The sequence below is a fragment of the Cavia porcellus genome, unplaced genomic scaffold (assembly GCF_034190915.1).
Source record: "Cavia porcellus strain 051 isolate PalLab524CR breed Dunkin Hartley unplaced genomic scaffold, mCavPor4.1 scaffold_1, whole genome shotgun sequence".
Lineage (NCBI taxonomy): Eukaryota > Metazoa > Chordata > Mammalia > Rodentia > Caviidae > Cavia > Cavia porcellus.
This window is the reverse complement of record NW_026947484.1, coordinates 120,515,597-120,536,894: the sequence shown is the minus strand read 5'-3', so window position 1 is coordinate 120,536,894 and position 21,298 is coordinate 120,515,597. Positions and strand designations below refer to the sequence as shown.

Here is a 21,298-nt window from a genome sequence, read left to right as displayed (position 1 = left end):
GCTTAAAAGAAGTAGTGAGCAATCTTTTAAAAAAAGCTGTAACATCCATGCCCATGGTGCACAAAAGGGTGGTAATATTTCAGGAAATACGCACAGCTACTATCTTAGTCAAAAATTGATTCTGAACACTTGATCTTGACTCTTTCATAGTTTCTTTCTAATAATATTCTATAATATTAGTAGAATAATGGCATTGATAGTAAAATAATCTATATCTAAGTAAGTATAAAGAAGCTCCTTTAATAAACACAGTGTAAAAACTATAAACAAGAAATGTGTTTGACAAACTTCTTTCTTAATGTGACTCTTTAAACAATTATGATTTAATAATTTCTGACATTTTTAGATCCTTGTCTTATTTCCTATCAGCCAAGTTGTTATTCATTCATACTCTGTCTGAAGTAAAAACCAAAATATTTCAATTTTGATGAAGAAATCTAATCTTTATTTCTATGATGTTAGCACAATATACTCACACAATAGCTTTGATCTGTACTTAACAAAATACATTTATAGCACTTTACAAACTTTATCAGTTTGGAAAACATTGCATAACATTTTATTAAACACAATACTTTATATATTGTATATATTCATAATATATTTACTTTAAAAAGATAATTAACTCTCTTTATTCAATACTTGGTTTTATCAATAAAGCACAGCCTAACAAAGGAAGAAGTGCTCCCATTTGCAAATAAGATAATAGAACACTAAGAAGAGATACCACCTGTTAGTCTGATTTATCTTAAATTAAGGTACCAGTGGAATGTAAACAATTTTTTTTGTAATTTTTTTATAAAAGATGTGTTATCAAATATACATGCAGAGGTCTGAGTTATAGTGTCTATCATATATTTCCTTAACAATGTGGTACAATTAGTTAAGTCATTAAAAACTGTAGCCTTTGGCACTTTTGAGTAGAAAAAGAATATATCAATATTATGTAAAGAAAAAAAATTCAATGACTAGAGAAGTACTTTAAAATCTTTTGTTAAGAAATATGAAAGATTAGGAAATATCACACTGCACCTGAAATGCTGCAGCTTAGTTTTTCTTCAGAGTACTAAAACCAGCCCATCTTTCCTTCTATACATTGGCAAAAGCCAATGGGAGTGTCATGGTGGTAGCGATGGTAAGAAGTGGGAAAGGCAGCATCTTATTCCCACTTTCTTCTCGGAGAAGGAAACTGCCAGAGGGATATGGTTGAGTCTGTATTTTATTGCCAGGTTTTCAATTTTGCTGGTTTCAGCTAAATTCCTAATGCTTTAGGAGGTTGACTTCTCTAGAAAGCCCTGCCCTTTTCCCATAGAAACTGATAATGATGTGATACTGTTCATCTCTGGACAACTCTTGTTCTTATTAAAAATTGAACTAAGGTCAGATCAACTAGCCTATGCTGTTTCCATTTATTCTCTTGGCAATCATTGAGTGTACATTAGAATTCTTAAAAAATGGTGTAAAAAAAGTTTAATGCTAAATTCCGAGAACCAAATATTTCTTCACACTTTAAATATTTATCTTGGAAAATACTTCAAAATAATTTTCTTATTGACAATATTAGTTTCCTTTGATTTAGGCTCAAGGTTTAATTCAAGATAGGTAGCAAAATAGTTGATTGCCTATTTATCAATAAAGCTGTGCCTGTTCAGATATTTTGAAGAGATACATTCATAATTTATATTGTGAGATACTTTTACTTATCAATTTGCATTTCCCCCCAGATTCTTCTTGTTGGTGCTCAAGTCACAGAAATATTTTAGGGAACACGTTAAAACTTAACCACTGTGATTTTAATCTATTTGTTGTCAGGATATTAAAAAAGAAAAGCAATGTGGAACACAATGAAAGTTTTGGATTACTTATTGAGATGGCAACCTAAAGTGGCTAGTTGGAGACATATAAGGATAGATTTTTATCAACATTTCTGGCAATGTAACCCACAATGTCAAGTTTTGGCTCAGATTTCTTGTTTGTAACTTCATAGTAGTATATTTTGCTTAAGGAATGTCAATTGTTATTTTTGCTTTTAAAATAGAACATATATAGAATATCAAAAAATTAAGTAATAAATTAAAGAGAAGCGATAAAATGCAAAATATAATCACAACAACTTCAAAGGATTCTCTAAAACAATGTATGTTTCAAATAATGCAGATTTACTCACAAAGAAACAGTTCCTTCATTAACAGTACCTGTACTTAAATGAAAAGTAAGCAGCAGAAGAACTATGCAGAAAAAGTACTAGTTATTCCCTTTCACTGAAAATATTCCTACACAATTTTTGATGTTGCAGAAAGCATAATTTTGAAGAAATGCACATAAAAGGTTTTGTTTTTCTTTTTACTGTGAGAGCCACTACGGGGGAAGCTGCAGATGTCCTAACTCTAACACAAAGTAGCCAGCATCTTCTTAATAAAGTAGCATTTCTTTGACAAGGAATTGCACACCACTACTTCACAGCTAAATAGAGTCTGAGAGTTTACATGGTATATGTACTATAATAACCAGCACCACCCATACTGAGTTTGAGGTGCAGATTCTGCAAAGTGAATATATAATACTGCATGGCCTCTGCTGTAGGGAAAAACATGTGTGTTCTGGATTCCCACAGCTAATTGTAAAGAAAAATCTCCAAAGTTGGCACATTCAGGAAGTAAAATAGTATACATACAAGGAAACCACTTTCTTTTGACACCACCCTCTGCAAAACCTTTGAAACTGGATGCCAGGTTTTAGGAAGAAAACTCGTCACATCATCACATTAGTTAGGTTCTTGCATTGTGCTTTACCCCTCCCGTGATGTAAAGTCTACAAGTTTAGCGTGGTAGTTCTCAAGAGTTAGTAGAATTCCGGGCTGATGGTGAACAGTCTAATTTGGCAAGAAAGCTTCCTAATCCTCTGGAACAGATCGAATCAACATGTGGGAGGGGAGGTCACCCAGACGACCGACTGCTCATAGCTCAATCCTTGTAAGCCCGCGTGGGAGACGTTCCTTTGTAGAAGATGTTTCTGGTGTTCTCGGGGCTGTTGCTTCTCTCGGGAATCAGAATGATGTTGCCCTTCCTTCGCAGGGTGGAGTCGCGGGAGGAAGAGATGGACAGCGTCTCCGAGCCGATCTCGCTGCCCTCCACGGGGGTGACGCGGATGGTGGTGATTCCGTGGTGGTGATGTTCGTTACTGTCAATGTTGCTTCTCTTGCGATCTCCAGACCCGAAGCTGTCCTTCAGGGACTCGCAGCTCTCCGAGTCCCTGTTGAGGTCGTTGAGCTCGTAGGTTTGGCGCAGGCTGCCCTTCTCGGGAGCCTTCCACTTCCAGGAGCCGCTGCCCTCGCCCTCGGTGGACGGGATCTGGATGATGGGCCTGTTGTTCTCTGGGTGAGCCTCCACTCTCACGATGCCACTGGGCTCGTGGTCCGTCAGGGTCTTGTAGCGGATGGAGCCGGTGCAGGAGACCGTGCTGCCCTCGCTGTTCTTCGGGCTGCTCTGCAGGACGCCCTGCTGCTTGGACATGGCGATCACCTGCATGATGCGCGGCTGGCTGTTGCTGCGGTTGCAGGCCACCGTCTTCTCGGCCGCCTTCAGCCACTTGGCGCGAGCCGAGCTGCTTTTGGGAGACGTGCTGATGTTTTCCTGGGTCTCTTCGGGAATGTGGACCAGCTGGGAGGAGCCGGGGCGGGACTGGATGGACACCCGGGGCCCCCCAGGAATGCTGTTGTTGCAGCCAGGGACGGTGCCGGGCTGCACCTTGAGGTACTGATTGCTGGGGCCGTGGTGGTCTCCATTCACGCCCACTCTGGAGGGCTCCGAGCTGGACCTCATTTCTATGGACCTGGGCGGTGACTGCCCCGGCTCAGTCTCCATAACTTGCAGCGACAGCTTCCGACTTTCATTCTTGCTCTTCCACTGCGTGAGGAGCTGCTTGGATCGAGCGGAATCCATAGAGGCGTGAATGCTCGCGTTCCTTCTGACAGGGTCTTCCACCGACGGAGTGTTGGCTCGGGGCAGGGTATTGCTGAAGGTCACCATGTTCTCCTTCCCCATAGGGCTCCGAGGGGTGATGATCTCCACGTCCGCGTTCGCCCTTTTGAGATTTGTTAAGGAGCTAGCATCTCTGTGGTTACGGTTGAGGATGCCTTCAGTGTGAGCAATTCCATCGCTGCTGCTGCCATTTTTAGCTGATAAAACACGACTGGGGTCTTGATTGAGGTCTGTTAGAGACCTGAGAGCTTCTCTGTGCTGAAACATACTCTCTTCACTGGGCAGAAAATTCCCCACAGCATACAGGCCCTGGTATTCAAAGGAAAACAATACTATCAAGCAACTTAAAGACACAGCTACTAAGAATTCCCTAAGAAGAACCCATTGATGTGCACAACTAAGGTCTGTGTTCCCTGTACATTGATGACTAATGCAAAGAACAAAAAGTTAAGAGTACATTTTTTAAGGGAAATAATGTATTCAGTATCTCATGAGTCAATGAACTAATGCCTCAGAAGCACAGACCCTGTTCCTTTCTTCATTCTACTGATGTTTTGCCATTTGCCCAGTGTGTTTTATCTTTTGTTTTGTCTTGGATTTTTGTTTGTTTTTAGACCAGGTCTCACTATGTAGAACTCACTATGCAGCCCATGTTGGCCTCAGAATTGTGACAGTCTTCCTGCCTCAGCCTCCTGAGTAACCGGATACCAAGTACGTGCCACCATGCCCTGCCCTGTTTATTTTGAAAAGGCAGACAATGAGAGAAATAAGGATATTTTTCCACCTTTCAAAGCAACTTGTTCTTCTGAATTTAAGACTTCTTATTGAGTGACACCTCAAATAGCTTAAATGATTTATTTTGCTTCCATTTTCAATCATACTGTATGATGGAACTAAAACTCTGCAGAAAATATAGAACAATGGATTACTCATAAAGTATGATAATAGGTTTTGAAATGAGGTCCGGATAGATGTTGTTGCGACTCATACTGGGTTCAGCCTCGTGTGTTCAGCATTGTAGGGGTGCAATTGGCTGGCCAAAACAGTAATCGGATTGTGGCATCCATATTCTTTTCTGATCAAAACTTGACCTTCAATTGAGCAATTTTAATTAAATAGAGTCATTGCTCTAAATATGAACCAAGTTTTATTTTGTTTTGCCTTCATACACAGTCTATCAATTTTTTTTTTGTTTTAGATTTGGAAGATGTTGAAGTTCAGACTCAAACTCATTAGCCTTTTTATATGTAGACAATGTACATCTTGCTAGGTTTTAAGGTTTTTAACATAAGACAAGCAGGGGACATCCACCCATGTGCTAATTTCAATAGAAGGTAGCCACTGTCTACTTTTTAAGTGTAAGCAATGGAATTTCATGGATTTAACATTTTACGGATGCTTATAATGGACAACAGCATGAATTTAGAACAGTTAATTTCCAGTTTCAGAGCATGGAGTGCAAACAGGAATGAATTAGTTTCAAGTTCCTGCATCTCTAGCTATCTTAATTCTGGTTAAAATGTTCTATTAAATAATATATTTAAGACTTTACCATCAGAGCTCACCAGAGTGAACTAACCAATAGTTTTACTTAGAATTAGTTGTACTTAGAATTGCGAGTTTGAGCAAATCTTCCATGAGCCTGTAAGGTATGACTGTACTTTCCAAAATCCACTGCCACATGCGGTAATATAATTGTTTAGTGCTTGTTATGATATGAGACAGATAATACAATTTTATTGGTGAAGAAACAGGCTTCTGAAAGGCTACATTATTTGGTCAATTAGCAGGAAAATTAAAATTCACATTCAAATCCTTTGATCTGTAAAGCCTAGGCCAACTCTAGAACACTATGATTTCAACAGCAGCAAAAAAAAAACAAAACAAAACAAAACAAAACAAAACAAAACAAAACAAAAAAAACCTACAGAGAATTGGTTCTCAGCCTGTTTATTTCTTCTGAAGCATTCATCGTCAGTTGAGATTCCCATAACAACCTAAGCCTATGTACCATTTCTACACTACCTTTAATGTGACCTCTTCCCCTCCAGTAAAGACACAATATAAATATATGATTTAAAGTGAAGATTCTGACTGTACTGAAGTAAATCTTTGTACACTTTAATACTTTTACTATTCTCTCTAACCCTTTTCTCTAATGCCATTATCAAGTGTTTCTATGAGTACTATTTTTTTCCTATATAAGTTCCTCTCAGTTTCCTTTTCTCTTGTTACTTGCCTAGGTAATCCCTGGCTTCTTTTTATTTTAGAAGTTCGTAGATTTATATACTTCAAACATTACAGTTATACTTCTAACAATAGTTTCCATCCAAATCTACTTACCCTGTGCTGATTGTTCTTTTGAATGCCAGACACAATTATTTAGAGTCTATTGATTTAACTGACTTCATCAACTCCCTTTTCCACACACCACCTGCTTCTTTTCTTATTTACCTGGTCTGATAATGAAGTTACCATCACCCCGTCCTTAAGCTTGAAATGTGGCCATTACCTCTCATTTCCACTGTTCTCTCATCCACCCCTTATGCTTGACCTCTTACATGACTATCTGTTTGCTAGTGTTATCTCCTCATCTTGAATGTCATTCTTCCTTTCCTTTCCCTAAAAAAAAACCTCTAATTTTTTAAAAACAGCATATCACTTCTTAGGCAGTCCACTATTTGTAAAGTACTTTGTTATACCATATTATATCATTTAACATGTCATAACCATGTTTGTGTTAATTTTTCATTGTTCAAAATGCATCTTATTTTTTACTGTTTTAAATTCAGCCTTGTACCTCTAAAAAACTAAACACTGAATAAATATAAAATGAATGAATGCATGACTGAATAAAATGGAAAATCTCAATTTTCTTACGTTGCATATATTTTTATCTTAGAGGTCAGATCTGAAAGTAACACACTGTTGAAGAATGCACTTTTAGTTGGAATGTAGCTGTATTCAGGTGTTACATTTGTGTTGGGCAAATTATAGAACCTCTCGAAATTATGTACCCTCTTCACTTTAACTATATTTTTACTAATATTCACTTTTTTATCTGTAAAATTATAAATGCATTTGTAATCATAATCCATCTTTTTCTCCCTTCTTCCTAACTCCTCCTACGTGCTGTAAGGATAAGATACAGTAATTCTTCTCAAATCACAATTTTGACTCATAGTAGAAATTCAATAAATTATTTACATGGAAAGTGGAACATATAGTTTGGAGCTGTGACCAGAGACTTTCTCATGAACATAAAATGCATCGGAATAAATTGCTATTATTCAAAATATACTATGCGTTTTTCCTTTATAAATTGTAGTTCATTTAATAATAATAATAAATTATTTACCAAATACAGTGCAATTCCTCCTCCTATTAAAAAGCCACAGTATACATCAACCGGATGGTTCTTGTACTGAGTTATCCGTGTTAGCCCGCAGATGATTCCACAGATGATAAATGTGAAAACCAAGAGAGGTTTCAGAAGCTTAGAGGAATCAGTTAGTGTGGAATTGAAGTACATCTTAGAAATGAAAGAAGAAGATTGAGTATGTTAGAAGGATCATCTTATTCAACAGTTCTAGTCAAATTAAAAAGTCTAAGTGATATAGTTCATATCAAATTTATTGTCCCATTTCCCCTTTCTAAGACTGTGTATTCTCTACCTGTCAAGAAGGTAAATGCATGGCAAAATTCATCTAATAAAAAGTATTTTATTTAATCATATAAAATTTGAAAAATATTAAAGTAGTAGAATTGGTCAGGCATCTGTTTAATTACCATGAAATTTGTCATATAGTTTTAGCTCATTTTTTCATAAAAATTTCATGGGCCATTATATTAATTAGATAAAAAAATCCACTGTAAAATGTTTATCTAATTTACCTGACTTAGAGCTCCCCTTTGCTATGTAAATACTGAAAGTAGTTTTGTCTGTGTATTTGTATTCATTTAATGCAATTCTTTCAGGTTTAGTATTTGTAACATTTATAAATTTCACAGCATTCCCTCACAAAATACAATGCTGCATTAGAAGGATGCAATAAATAAATGTTATGATTGTGTAGAAAAATTATTTTGCTGTGTTATTTTTCTAGTGGTAATGTATCTGCTTTCTGCTTTGATACCATTGTACTGAAGGGCTGCAGTGCTGAAGTTTACAATCTCATCAGTTATCCAGAGACTATTTATTCCTGGGATTATTCTATGGGACATAATTTAACAAAAAAACAACTAGTTGCTTACCGAAACATACACAGCTGCAAAGGCAGCGAGGGTCGCATGTTGAGAAGGGAACGACTTCCTGCCAAAAGGAATGCAGTCAAATTATGCCTTTTAGCTCAGATACACTGCTAACAATCAATTCAAGAACACCAGGTGTTCAAAATATTCAACTTAGAGCCATAAGGAAATAAGCAATGAATTATAATTTAGTTTTCTGGGGAAACAAAAAAATGGCTTAAAAAGTCCATTTCTAGTCACTGTTAAAAACTGTTAAGAAATAGTAGGATGAACTTTCCAATTTAACTAAATGTCAACGTGACAAGAGATCAGTTGATCATAGTATGGAAAAGATATTTGAAAATAGAAATTGGGTTGGAAAACATAATTATTCTTTAGTACTAGGATTATGTTAATTTAAAGTAAAAGTTTAAAAAGCTAGGGTTTTCAAGCTTTCAAACTTTTTTGATGTTTCTAAATATAGTTTTATTTACATAAAAATTTCAAAAGACAAAATTATTTTTCAAAATAGTAGATCTGAATGTTTTTTGTATTCTAGAAAACAAGAGAGAAGTATATTTTCAACAAAACATTTGTCAGTATATTCTACTTTAAAGTAATTATCTCAAGAATTGCAGAACACAGTGTTTAGTTAAACAATGGAAAGAGCAGGGTCTAGGGCTAGAACACAGGGTAGTAGAAAAGACATGGAAAAAAGGTAGGCAAAACATCATAGGAAAGTCTTACAAAGGACTTGGAAAAACAATATTCACAAGTATTACTCCTCTCTTAATTGTTTCGTCCTTATTATTCAACATAGATACTGTAATAGGATTGAGAAAGAATACAGAACACAGGGCTGGAACAAAGGTACCAAATCATTGAATTGTCTATGAGAAGTTGAATGTGTATGATCGCAAAATATCAGATTGTCACTCATTAACTGTACTCACCAACTTACCTTTCATTATTCAAAAGATCCTTGTGAACTCATCGAATGACAAATTCACTGGCCCTTACCCCTCTGTAATCTATTTACTTTTAGTTCCTCAGGTAATTTACTTGTGATGGAGTTTATTTTTACTTTATTGAAAAAATTAAGTGCATTCAAAATTCAGTGTAGTTTCTTGAGCTATACTGTTCCTTATTTTTGGACATGAAAGACCAAAACTATTAAGGTCATTTTGGGTTTACTCGAATAAACCTTATGTCATTCTTGATATTATTTCTTCTCAAACTTAACCAAAGAGAAAAGTCACATGGTTCTTTTGATTAAAAATACAATGAGCATACAACTATAACAGATGTTTATTAAATCATAATAGACCATAAATATCCTACAATAAGCTTATTGTGGTTACCTAAAATCATAATGAGCAGATAATAAAACATGAGTAGATTCAGTGTTGTGAGGACGAGTAGCAAGACCATGAAGCTGAAATTTGAAGACAGAGAAGAATTTAGAATGAGCCAAATGTGGATTTCTATGTTATCTTTATCAAAAACATCCTTAAATTGAAAGTATAAAGAAAGACAAAATCAAAATCATTATTACTGAAAAAGGCATACTTACAATGGTATTCCAAACAATTACTGAATAATTAGAACAGTGAGATGGAATGCTTTTAGGTCTTAGTTTCTAACCTGCCACTGTTGATAACTGTAAGATCAGATCCTGAACAAATGTCTTCCACAATGTAGGAATTTTCTTTGCAAGACACATTCAAAGAGGTATAGTTTGGCTTGCACACAGTCAGAAAGTATGGAGCTTGATATCCTGTGGACAATTGTATGATATCCGTGATGAGAGCTGTAGAGCAGAGTCCAAATACATGAACACCTGGAAGAAAAGTGAAAAACAACTTACCAAGTTGATGGTTAATGCTAATATTGTGTCAACGTCAATAGTGTGTGTTGCATATTAATATGTCAACTTTGTATGTGTTTCGACCATTTTCTCTGAACTAACTTTGAGAAGATGGCAGTAAAAAGAACCCGAATTCCCATATAGATACTGAAGGGCAAAGTAAGAGCAGTCAGTGTTTTCAAAGTAGTAATTTAAAGTACTTTTGTCACTTTTGTTAGACAGATCTTAATGCTGTTTTACCATAGGTCACTTGTCAGTCAGTCACCTGAAGCATGCTAAGATGATAAACTGATTTCAGATGGATTAAATGTGGGGAACAAAGCAAAATTAAAATCTTTTTTAAAAAATTGCTGAGCATTGTTGAGCTGCTAAAGATAGATATCTTTCTGATGGTCTAGCTCTCTAGCCCATCTAGTTTCCCTGAGGCTGTGGTCACATATGATTGCTAATTAAAAGAGAGAAGACCGGCAGGGCCTGTCACAGAATGGCGGTTTATCCTGAGCCAGCCTGAATGTTTGGAATTTGGGGATGACATACTTATATCTTTCATCCAAATTATATTATCTTTTGTTTGTCTCCTGGGATGAGTCTTAAAACACAAGTAACAAATTCTGAAACTGTATGCCTTCTGAAAATTGCTTTCTTGGTTTCCTCTTCGGGAGAATAGCTTTCTCCTTTTACACAGATGATCTGGAATTCACCATCTCTCTCCAGGTCAACCTGACACCTGAATTCGTTCTGACTTGGCTACTTGGATTCTTATTTATGAGTTGTTCCTAGAAATTCTGAGAAGAACCTGGGTAACTCTTCGGTAGACCCCTCCAGACCAAATGTCCTGGTTGCATATTATTTCTACATTCTAAATCCTATAAGTATGTAAAATCTTTTTTTTTTTTTTTTTTGGTCTTTTTCCTTTTTATCTGTACCGGGGGTCGAACTCACGACTGCCTGCTTGCAAGGCAGGTGCTTATGCCACTGAGCTAAATCCCCAGCCCCCAAAGCATGCAAAATCTTGATGAAGAGTTACAATAAGGAGGGAAACTCATTATTTTACCTTTGGAAAGTGAGAATCTCTGGGCCTATGGAGGATACAGTTATTGACACCATTTCAGAGAGAGCAGTTTTTCCATTTTTCCAAAATATTTTGTTATGTTAGGGAAATTTTTCCCTGAAATCAACTATGATCGATCAGATCCTGTGGAGGATTCCATTGTTTCCTTCACCATCTTGATAGATGGTAAGTAAATCCTCAGAGGAGCCAAATTTAGAGAATCATTTAGATCAGATATTTCCTCTCATGGAAGAGAAAGTTACATTTAAAGATTGACTAGACATTAAAAGTAGCTACTTATTCCTCTGATCTGGCATAGGTAAAAGTACCTGTACACTGACTTATCTGAAATGAATATGCAACATTTAGTTTGGTGTAATATGTTGTGGAAGACCACTCAACTCAGTGAAGCAAACAAAAAAGGGCATGTGGCTCAAATTTCACTAAGATATTCTATGCTTCCTAGAAGAGATGAGCATTTAGAAACCGACTTAACTCAGCTGTGTTTAGCCAACCCTATACACTGTCTTATAAGTTTCATGAAAAATAGGAAGCAAAGTTAGAAACTAAAACCAGGGAGAAATAGCTATGATGCAGTACTCCATGGTGATATTTTCAGTGAAGAAAATTCTTGATTAAAAAAATTCAGTTAATGGAATCATTGATGTGACTAATTTCTGAAGAGTTATTTACTCATACTGGCCTGCTGACATTTAATCTCCATTTAGAAAAAATTAAGCACGCATTCAGCAAAATCCTTTTAACACAAATTCATGCTCTGTCTAGAGTGAAAACAAAAATACACTGAAATCTATGACAAGTTACCCTCAAAGCAAAGGCCTTGACTGTAAATAACATATTCCAGATACAAAGCCTAAATTTTGGTGTTTAACAGCTTCCTATATAAAGTAAAACTCTTCACGTACTGAAACTAAACATCTAAATTATAGCCTTACAGACTTAATATCTGTAATTAAATATAGCATTTCAATTGGAAAAAACATTTCCTCTCTTTGTGATTCCCCACACCCACCAACAAATCTGACGGCTCTTCTAAGAAAAGAATTGAAGTTACAGCCTCCAGCATTAATGTTAGGCTCCAGTCCAGCTCCATTTCTTCTTTTGGACAGGCAACAGTAGAGGATTCCTTCCCCTACCATAATCTGCAAAACAAGGGGCGATGTAGGCAAAAGAGTGTTGGTATAATTGTTAGAGTAATTACATAAGAATTATAGATTGTGTCTTACCACATCATCAATTCCACAAAGCAAAGATGTGTTCTCTTAAAAATTTTAGAGATATAAGCAATTTTTCCTGAGTAGCAGTGAGAAGTGAACAATCAGGATTTGGTTGTATCTTCTGCACTCTAATATATTCTGGTGTTTTCCATCAGTCCCAGAAATCAGGCTTTAAACCCTTTGCCCAACAATACCCAGTGACACTTCCTTAACTAATTACATGGTGACTGATTCTGTCCAGTTAGAGACTTTGCAGTTCACCTCTAAAATCATGAAAACAGAATGCTTAGGGAGGAATAAAGTAAGTACCAGAATTAGGATCCAGAATATTTTACTAGCAGATTACATCAAACTGTTTTGGATTTTAACAGAACGATGAATCTATGGAAAGTATGCAGGTATGTAAAGAGGTACTGCCTAGAGCTTAGTTGTCCTATAAAGATTTCTGTAAAGACTGAAACTATTTTTTTGCACTGTCTAATATGGTAAACACTACCCACATGTGGTGGTTGAACACTTGAAATTTAGTTACTAAAAATGAGTTGAATATTTAATTTTGTGTTGTGTAAATTTAAAAGAATAAATAAATCTAAGTTCAAAATAGCCACTTGAGGCTAGTGACTGTCTTACTGAAGAATGGAGCTTACAAGAGAGTCTAGGATGGTATTTCCTTGGGATAAGCAAATAGACAACATGTTCATGGTGGACATAGAGCCATATCACAGTTTCATGATTATCTTAAGTCAAGGAACAATGCAGTTTATTATAAGGTTTAAAACACATGAGATTTTAATTTTTTGTTGATACATATTTGTAGTACATTATGATTACTTTCATTATGGGGAATTCAATTCTAAATTCCTTTTTAAACTCTTTTTCCCCTTCCACCTCTTCCTCCTCTTGGTCCCCTTCATGTGCATATGTTTGAAGAACATGATGATCATATTCCTCATAGGGACTTGGTGCATGTACGCAGCACTGCATCATCCTCCCCTTCTGCCTTAATTTTTCCTCTTTCCATCTTTTGGCTCCGTTTCTGTGTGCCAAAGATCCATCTTACTATTTCTTACCATCTGTCCTTTAGTTTGGACTTTATCTGTACATTGGGCTTCTCATGTAAGAGAAACCATTTTGAGTCTGATTGATTTCTCTTAGCCTTATGTTCTCAAGGATCATCTATTTTCCTACAAATGACTCAAGGAAATGATGCCTGAGTAATACTGAGTTCTTAAAAATGAGTCATTTGTAAGAACTCAGTATTATTCAAGCATCATTTCCTTCAGGAATTTTTCCTTGAATATTCTTACAGTACCCTAAATTCAATTAGTTGGTTCCAATAGACTTTGTCCTTTTCTCTAGTATAGATTTACTCAAGTGGATTTTAATTTGAGTGTTTCCTTCCAGACCAGGATACTCTGAGGGAGGAATAATTTTATATTTACCTTTTGTACCCATTGCCTGACCCTGTTAGATTGTTCGTGGTCTTCTCAATGGAGCTTGTGTTTGCTAACTTCTCTGAAAATTCAGGTTGTTATATTCTGTACAATAGCAGCTGGAATGGAACTTTAAGTTGTATTTGTGAAATTTTTCCAAATATTTGGGATTATTGCTCTAATAGCTGTGAAATTAGATGTTGATTTGTATAAAATGTATGGAACTGAAGAAAGTGGGATTTCTTGAGATAACACTCTCTGATATAAGAGATTTTATAAAGATTATAACCATACTCAGAGCTGAAATTATGGTTAGGGTTAGCTTTCCAGGGGAAACTTCCAAGTTCTCATTACTGCATTTGGATCTCTTTTATGAAATGTTTAAAATGATAGCATGAGCTTTTAACTATTGGCAGTGAGCTTATTTCCCTCTGCTTCAAACGTGCAAGTTGCTATATTTAGTTCTACAGGTAATGTGACATATATACCATTATGAAAAATCTTAATCTGTACAAAAATTTAAAATAATTTCTTAAAAGAATGCTACCAGTAAGAAATCACTCAGAAAGAGGGTAGAAATAATACAGAATTTCAAAAAATAGCTCTGACAATAATTATGCATATGAAAATCATGAAGTATGTTAGACTTGATTCATCAGTATAGAAATAGTGAGAAGGCGCTTATTTCAAATAATTGACCATGGAGTTAATATATTTATACATCTGAAAGAATATACTGCATCATCAGTTCAGTCAGAATGCTTGCTGTAGGTTCTGTGGTCTGTGTAGACAGGATACCTTTCACCAACTTATAGAATAATGCAACACCGACTCAATTCATCCTTTATAGAAAATTAACCACCCATTCCTTAGTGTTGTATAACTAAAAGATTGATTTTATCTTCAATTGTTCAATAAAAGTTCTGTTAATAATTTTATTTTTCTCTTCTCGATTATATGCATAACAATTTACACCTTGTCAATGAGTGCTAAATTTTATCAGAATTTACTGGTGCAATATTATTAGGAAAATGCCTGATCATACAACCCAATAGTGGTCTCAAATGAAAATGGCATTTTAGGAGTGTTATTTTAGTTGCCTTAATATGTTCAAAACTCATATCAAGACAGTATGTCAATACTCTTTCCCTTGATTATGGATAGAGGTTTCTTGTCAGTATTTATAATACCCAATTGTCCCTCTTCACAAGGAACATATTAATTTTTCTTCATAATTCTATTCACTTAACCTTGACCTATATGTCAGTGCATGCATTTTCAAAGTGATTGAATTTGTTTTAAAGAGACTTTCAAGGCAAATAGAGAGGCTTTCTAATGCATTTCTAAATGCACCTGCTTATTTATCCCATAGAAATGTGTATGTTTAACAATCAAATTGTTTGTTACTGTTACCATTTATAAACAGAAAACAGTTGATGACAAGTACCTTTTCGTAATTTTTTTTTTTTTTGCTGTAGCCAAGTTTGAAGAAGAAATAACAATTAATTTGTTGTTGTGTCAAATGTCATGGATGGGGATGTCATGGGAAGAGATTTTGTAATGACTCTACTCCAGGTGGGTTATTGAAAGGAAGTGCCTTTCTTTTCCTATAAAGGCCTTCCTCTTGGAATGGTTCCATAAGGCTAACTCATACCCAAAATGTCTTCTTGTTTTCTTTACTGGGGATTGAACCGGGGCCTTGAGCATGTAAAACAACAACTCTTCTACTAAACTGCATCCCAATCTCTCTAAAATACTTTTCTTGTAAACAAAATAAAACAATAAAAACATTGCAGTCACTTGCAGTAACATTGTTACAGTGTCTCTAATGTTTACATTTCCAATGAATGTCCTATAGAAACCCTAACTGATTTAATATTTGACATTTCAGTTTTGTGGTCTCCTAACACCAAGGTGAGTCTCAAAGCAGTATAATCAAATTCAGATGGAATTCTCCTATAAAGTTAGATGTATTCATTCTTAAAAAAATATGCAATGAAGTTGTATTTTCAGGGAGAAAAAGTGTACATTTTTTTTCTGTTCATGTAGATTTCATGAAGATTTACAATGGGCTTGACATTTTGTTGTTTTTCTCCATAGGACCCAAACAGAATGCTTATTTTGCTATTATTCTCAAGTAAATGAAAATTGAATGCTAAGGACGATGTTTTCTAGTTTAAAGTTGTTTTATAAAAATAAGAATATGCATTTCACAGATGAGAAAGGAATTTTTACAGTCCATGTAGAACATCATGAATACAAGACAATTTTAAATACACCTCAAAATATTAAAAAATCTGAGAAGCAAACACTAAATGATGTGTATTTAATGCTTGCATAAAAATTGGTTGAGGTTTGTTTTGTCTTTTTCTGACGTGAATGGGTGACTTTGGAAAGCTACCTGCTCTTGTGTTCTTCTTTCTCCACAACTCTATTTTTGGATCAGGTTTATGCTGCCATAAAGATGAGAAAGAAAATGATATCCTTGAAAGAGGTTAGAATCTGCTATTTTCACTTTTAGGAAGAGAGAGGAAAAGTTAAAAAGGTAGTATATATACTAAAATTAAAGTCAGAATTATGGCTTTAGAACAAGATGACTACAGATATCACAGAATTTATGGTGAGAAGATTTGGGAGGCCTTAGAACTAAAGGGAAGCATGAAATTAGAACAGGTTTTAGGAATATGCAATATTTTTTATTGAAATGTGGAAAAAAAGTGTTGAATGTCAGCAATGTCAAAAATCTGTCTTATCAACTAGTTGTTTACTCAAAACTCATGAAATCAGTGTGGCAGAAAACAGTCACCAACACCTTGGAGCACGCTGGGAGCTTCCAAGTGATAGGTGAAGGCTGCAAATAGTACCTACTTGTGTCTCTGTTTATTTAGGGGGGTTCAGAAGCCATTGGGGCCTCATGGAAATTCCGTGTAGGGAGTTTGCACTGGGATTTCTAGGTGAGCTCAGCGGAAAAGAGCATGGTGGATTCCCTTTCATTTTTCACAGCTCAATAAAGAAAGCACCCCTATTGGGTGTGGTGGCACTGATGTGTGATTTTAGCACTCCGAGAGTCTAAAGCAGAAGGACTGAAAGTTCAGCCCCAGCCTAGACAATTTAGAAAGACCCTGCCTCACAATAAAAAGGCTGAGGATATAACTCAATGAGAAGGGCTGGGTTCATGTCCCAGGACAGAAACAAACAAACAAACAAACCAAAAACAAAATAAAACTACTCTGAAATTGTATCTTATTGAGTGCCTAAAAACTGTAGTCATCACCTGGATATGGTGGTGCACTCACTGAGGCAGGAGGATCACAAGTTCAAGCCTCACTTGGGTAATTTAGTGACTTAGTGAAACAGTTTCAAAATTAAAAAAAAAAAAATTGTAAAGGCTGGGAATGTAGCTCTCAGAGTGAAGGTCCTGGGTTCAATTCTCAGAACCATGAAAGCTAGGAGAAAGGAAGACGGAAAGAAAGAAAAAGGAGTAAGAGAAGACAGAAGAGAGGAGAGAAGAAAAGAAAAGAGAAGAAAAAGAAGAGAAGAGACAAAAGACAAAGAAAAAATCTTTAAAGGGCATATTGAAAATCTGTTGTTTGATGTGAGGTGACGAAATCAATAGAAGCAAGAACAGAGTCGTGAGGCCAAGGTCACTGGTCCTACATTGAGATAAATTGTTCTGGCTGGGATCCTCCCAATGGACTTGCTTTAACACATTCTAGTAAAAGACTTCTGGACACTAAAAAGAAAATTGTTTATGTGACTAAATATCAGCACTTTTTAGCAACATCATGAACATCTGCATTATTTTATTTCAAATGTATCGATTATAATAAATTAGAGCATTATATCCCAATTAAGAAATGCCTTCTGGTGTGATGGATTAAAAGTAAACATTGTTTCTGCTCTAACTCAATGACTCAATGACTGAGATGCTTTTTCTTAAAAGATTTTTTTAGAGAAATGATGTGAAGATACTGATATTTTGAGCAATATCATCCTTTAAAAGTATGTTTTTTTGTGCTGTCATTGTTTGACTGATCATTTTTTATGCCTAGATTATGTAGCTCAAACAATTACTTCTCAGATAACAATATGCAATATATTAATAATTTTTAGTTTTCTTCTATTTTTTATAATTCTGTATCATTTCTATTTTTTGTTTTGCTTTTTTAAAATAAAAAAATTTACAAAGCACATTTCTGAGAGTCTCAAAACTTCCAACTATACCATTAATAGTTCTAATCAATCTGGAGTCATTGTAGCTTAGGTAACTCATTACTGTAATTTACAAAGTGATTTGAGGCTTTATTTAAGTCTGATGATCAAGTTCAGTGAAAAATTCAATTCTAGTTTTGTCATTGAGGTTATTTTATATAATTTATATAGTGTGAATAGTATGTTATTATTTTTGTCATCAGATTCATTTATTCACTTTATAAGTCTTTAAAGATAATTAACATACATGTAGATTAACAAGCTGAGAACACACAAAACTTATAAAACAATTATAATAAATCAAGGTATATTTTTAGATACATTGTCCATGTTGGATTACAATAATTTTTTCTTTCTTTTTTCCTTTTTTTTCATTTATTTTGTACTTTATTTATATACTGAGTTTCTCATCTAAAGATAACCAGGCACTATTTAAACTTGTGTGTCTGATTTAATTCACTTAATATTATGGTTTCAAAGTGCATCCATTTTCCTACAAGTGACCTAAATGTATTCTCCTGAGGGGTAGAGTAATACACACACACACACACACACACACACACACACACACACACACCCAGCAGTTTATATCTACTCATCTGTTAACGGACATATAGGCTGCTCCCAAGTTATTATGAATTGGAATTATGTTGATATAAATATGGATATGGATATATCACTGTGGTATGATGTCTAATTCTTTTATAAAGTTACCAAGAAGAGGAATAGCTAGGTCAAATGGAATTCCTATTTTGATTTCCATAGTGATGGCACCAGTTTACACTCCCACCAACAGTGAAGAAATGTTCCTACCACTCAGCCTCTCCAGCATTTGTTATTTCTTGATTTCTTGAGAAAAGCTAGATTTTCTGGAGTGAGATGAAATCTCAGTGTTGTTTTAACTTGCATTTGTCTAGTGGCCAGTTGTTGAACATTTCTTTGTGCATTTATTGGCCATCTGTTTTTCTATTTGGCATAGAGAATTTTAAAATAAATTGATAGATTATAAAGATTACACAGTTTAAAAATTCTATGCAGGGATTTTTTTTTCTAAAATTACTGCATTGAAATTCATTAGAGTACCTTATAAAAATTCATTTAAATGCAGCTCTTAATTTAGTGAGCTCTTGCTCTGACATTCATGAACATGAACAAGGTAAAGAAAAAGTTAGAAATAAATATTATTTCCCAGTGAAACACGTTTCTTATCTCTCAGTTAATAATATGTAAACAGAAGAGATGATGAAAAGCCTTGGCTAATCTCATTTATTGGTGAATTTATCTAAAAGTACATTTTTATGGTGTGCATTAACACATAAAAATTTTATGTGTTATTTTAAATTCAGGTCCAGTGGCTTAGGATACTTCCTTGTGTTCCTGGTATTTAGAATTGAACTCAGGGTATTTGCACACAGAGCCATATCCTCAGCCTTTTAAAAAATTTTTGAGACAGGATTTCACTAAGTAGCTAAGTTGCCCAGCCTGGACTTGAACTTCTGATCCTCCTGTTTCAGCCTTTCAGAATTCTGAAATTACAAATGTGTGCCAACATGCTTAGCTTGATTTGTTGATGTACACATTTTATAATGTAAATACTTATTCTGAATTGAAAGCATCATATTCCATTTGTATGTATGAATTTTGATCTCTTATAATTGAGCTCATTGCTCATAATTAATAAAAGTACTAACCTAGCAAAATATGAAATCTAAATGATACTAAACCACACTTTTGTGAAGAAGATCTATTGGCATATAATTATTTATTTTCCAGACTTCAGATAGCAAATAAATACGTGAAAAGTACATAATTAATAGTGTATCAGATATCCCATATTGGCCAGTTAAGAACTAGTATAGTTATAAAACTTCTTTTCATAATAATTTGTTAGAGTTATCATTGGATATCAATCATTTCTTGAAATCATAGTCTTTTTAAAACTTTTAATAGGTCTAATTTTAAGTTACTAACTATAAGACGCCATCAAAATACATTAGACATGATCTTCATTGTTCAAGACTTAGAATGTGCTTGCTTTTAAAACTTATTGATTACATAGATGGGATGATTTTTAGTTTTGGGGTACACACAAAACAAGTTTGGGAGCAGTTCTTACCGTAATTGCGGGTCCAGCAAAGGCTAGGCTGAGCAACATGAGAAACGGAATGGCCTCCTGGGTGGGCTCAATGTATGGCATGCTGAGGCTTCGGTCATAGCAGCTAAATCCAGAGTGTACGGGTTTGAAGACATCTGTGAGTTCAAGGAAATAGAGGCTGACCACCGATGATGCCAATATAGGTAGCTGAGAATGAAAGACATAAAAGACATATAAGATCAAGTTTATTCTTACAAACAGGACACACATTGAGTCAGGACATCTTGAAGTAGGAAAGAAGGGTATTTCTCTCCTTCTTTATGACTCTTCTCTGGGTCAGAATTAAAATCATTTAGAAGCCTGGTGGTTTCTGCTTTCAAAATATGAATATACCCGCCCAGTCACCAGCCTGCTATGAGCCTGTGGCATCGCACACCTTGAGCCTGTGGCATCCCACACCTTGTAACTGCTGCTTCTCTTCCCTTCTTTGCCTCACACCCCATCTATACACAGCGTCCCAAATATGTCAGCTCACATCACTCCTTAGCTTAACTGTTTTGTGGTTTGCATTCTGCTTAAGTAAAATCCAGATGTTCTCCCTCAGAATGGAACTTTCTACATGATTTGGCTCATGCTTCAGTTTCTTACTCTTCCTACACTGTAATTTCACCACTCTTCAACCCCTGCCCATTACAATCAGACTCATCTTCACTCTTGTCCTAGCAGTCAGTCATTTCTGCCAGGGTCCTTTGCATTGGGTGTTCTTTCTTCTTCTCATGTCCCTTCCTTGGTTCTTTACACAATTAGTTTCGTTCCATCATTTGATGATGTCCTTCACATCTACCTCGAGAATCTTCCATACTTCTTATCGCTTGCTGGATTATCTTGCAGATTTAACATTTAATTTATTTTTCATCTTCCCTAATTGCTCATTAAAATAAAAAACCTCCCAAAAGTAAAAATCCACCAGTAATAATTATTGCAGAATCTAAATAGCATATAATTGTGCCAATGGCTAATTAAACAATGTATAAACTGTAGTTTATTACTATAACCAGATTAGTGTTACCAGACTCAGCAAATAAAAACACAGGTCACCCAGTCAAATAAAGATTCTAGTTAGCAACAAATAATTTTTAGGTTAAGCACATGCAATATTTGGGAGATGTTTGTACTAATAATTATTGTTTAT

General features: G+C 35.1%; 1 protein-coding gene across 1 annotated transcript in view; it reads right to left on the bottom strand.

The window, feature by feature from the left end:
* Positions 1-422: 422 nt before the first annotated feature.
* Positions 423-21,298, bottom strand: part of Plppr4 (phospholipid phosphatase related 4) — a 35,750-nt gene continuing 14,874 nt past the window's right edge. The window contains exons 2-7 of the mRNA XM_005007825.4: positions 20,128-20,313; positions 12,162-12,291; positions 9,855-10,050; positions 8,235-8,292; positions 7,339-7,512; positions 423-4,289 (exon numbers count right to left, since the gene is read on the bottom strand). Coding sequence (XP_005007882.2) covers positions 2,964-4,289; positions 7,339-7,512; positions 8,235-8,292; positions 9,855-10,050; positions 12,162-12,291; positions 20,128-20,313 — 2,070 coding nt within the window. The 3' untranslated portion in view covers positions 423-2,963. The remainder of the gene's footprint in view (positions 4,290-7,338; positions 7,513-8,234; positions 8,293-9,854; positions 10,051-12,161; positions 12,292-20,127; positions 20,314-21,298) is intronic.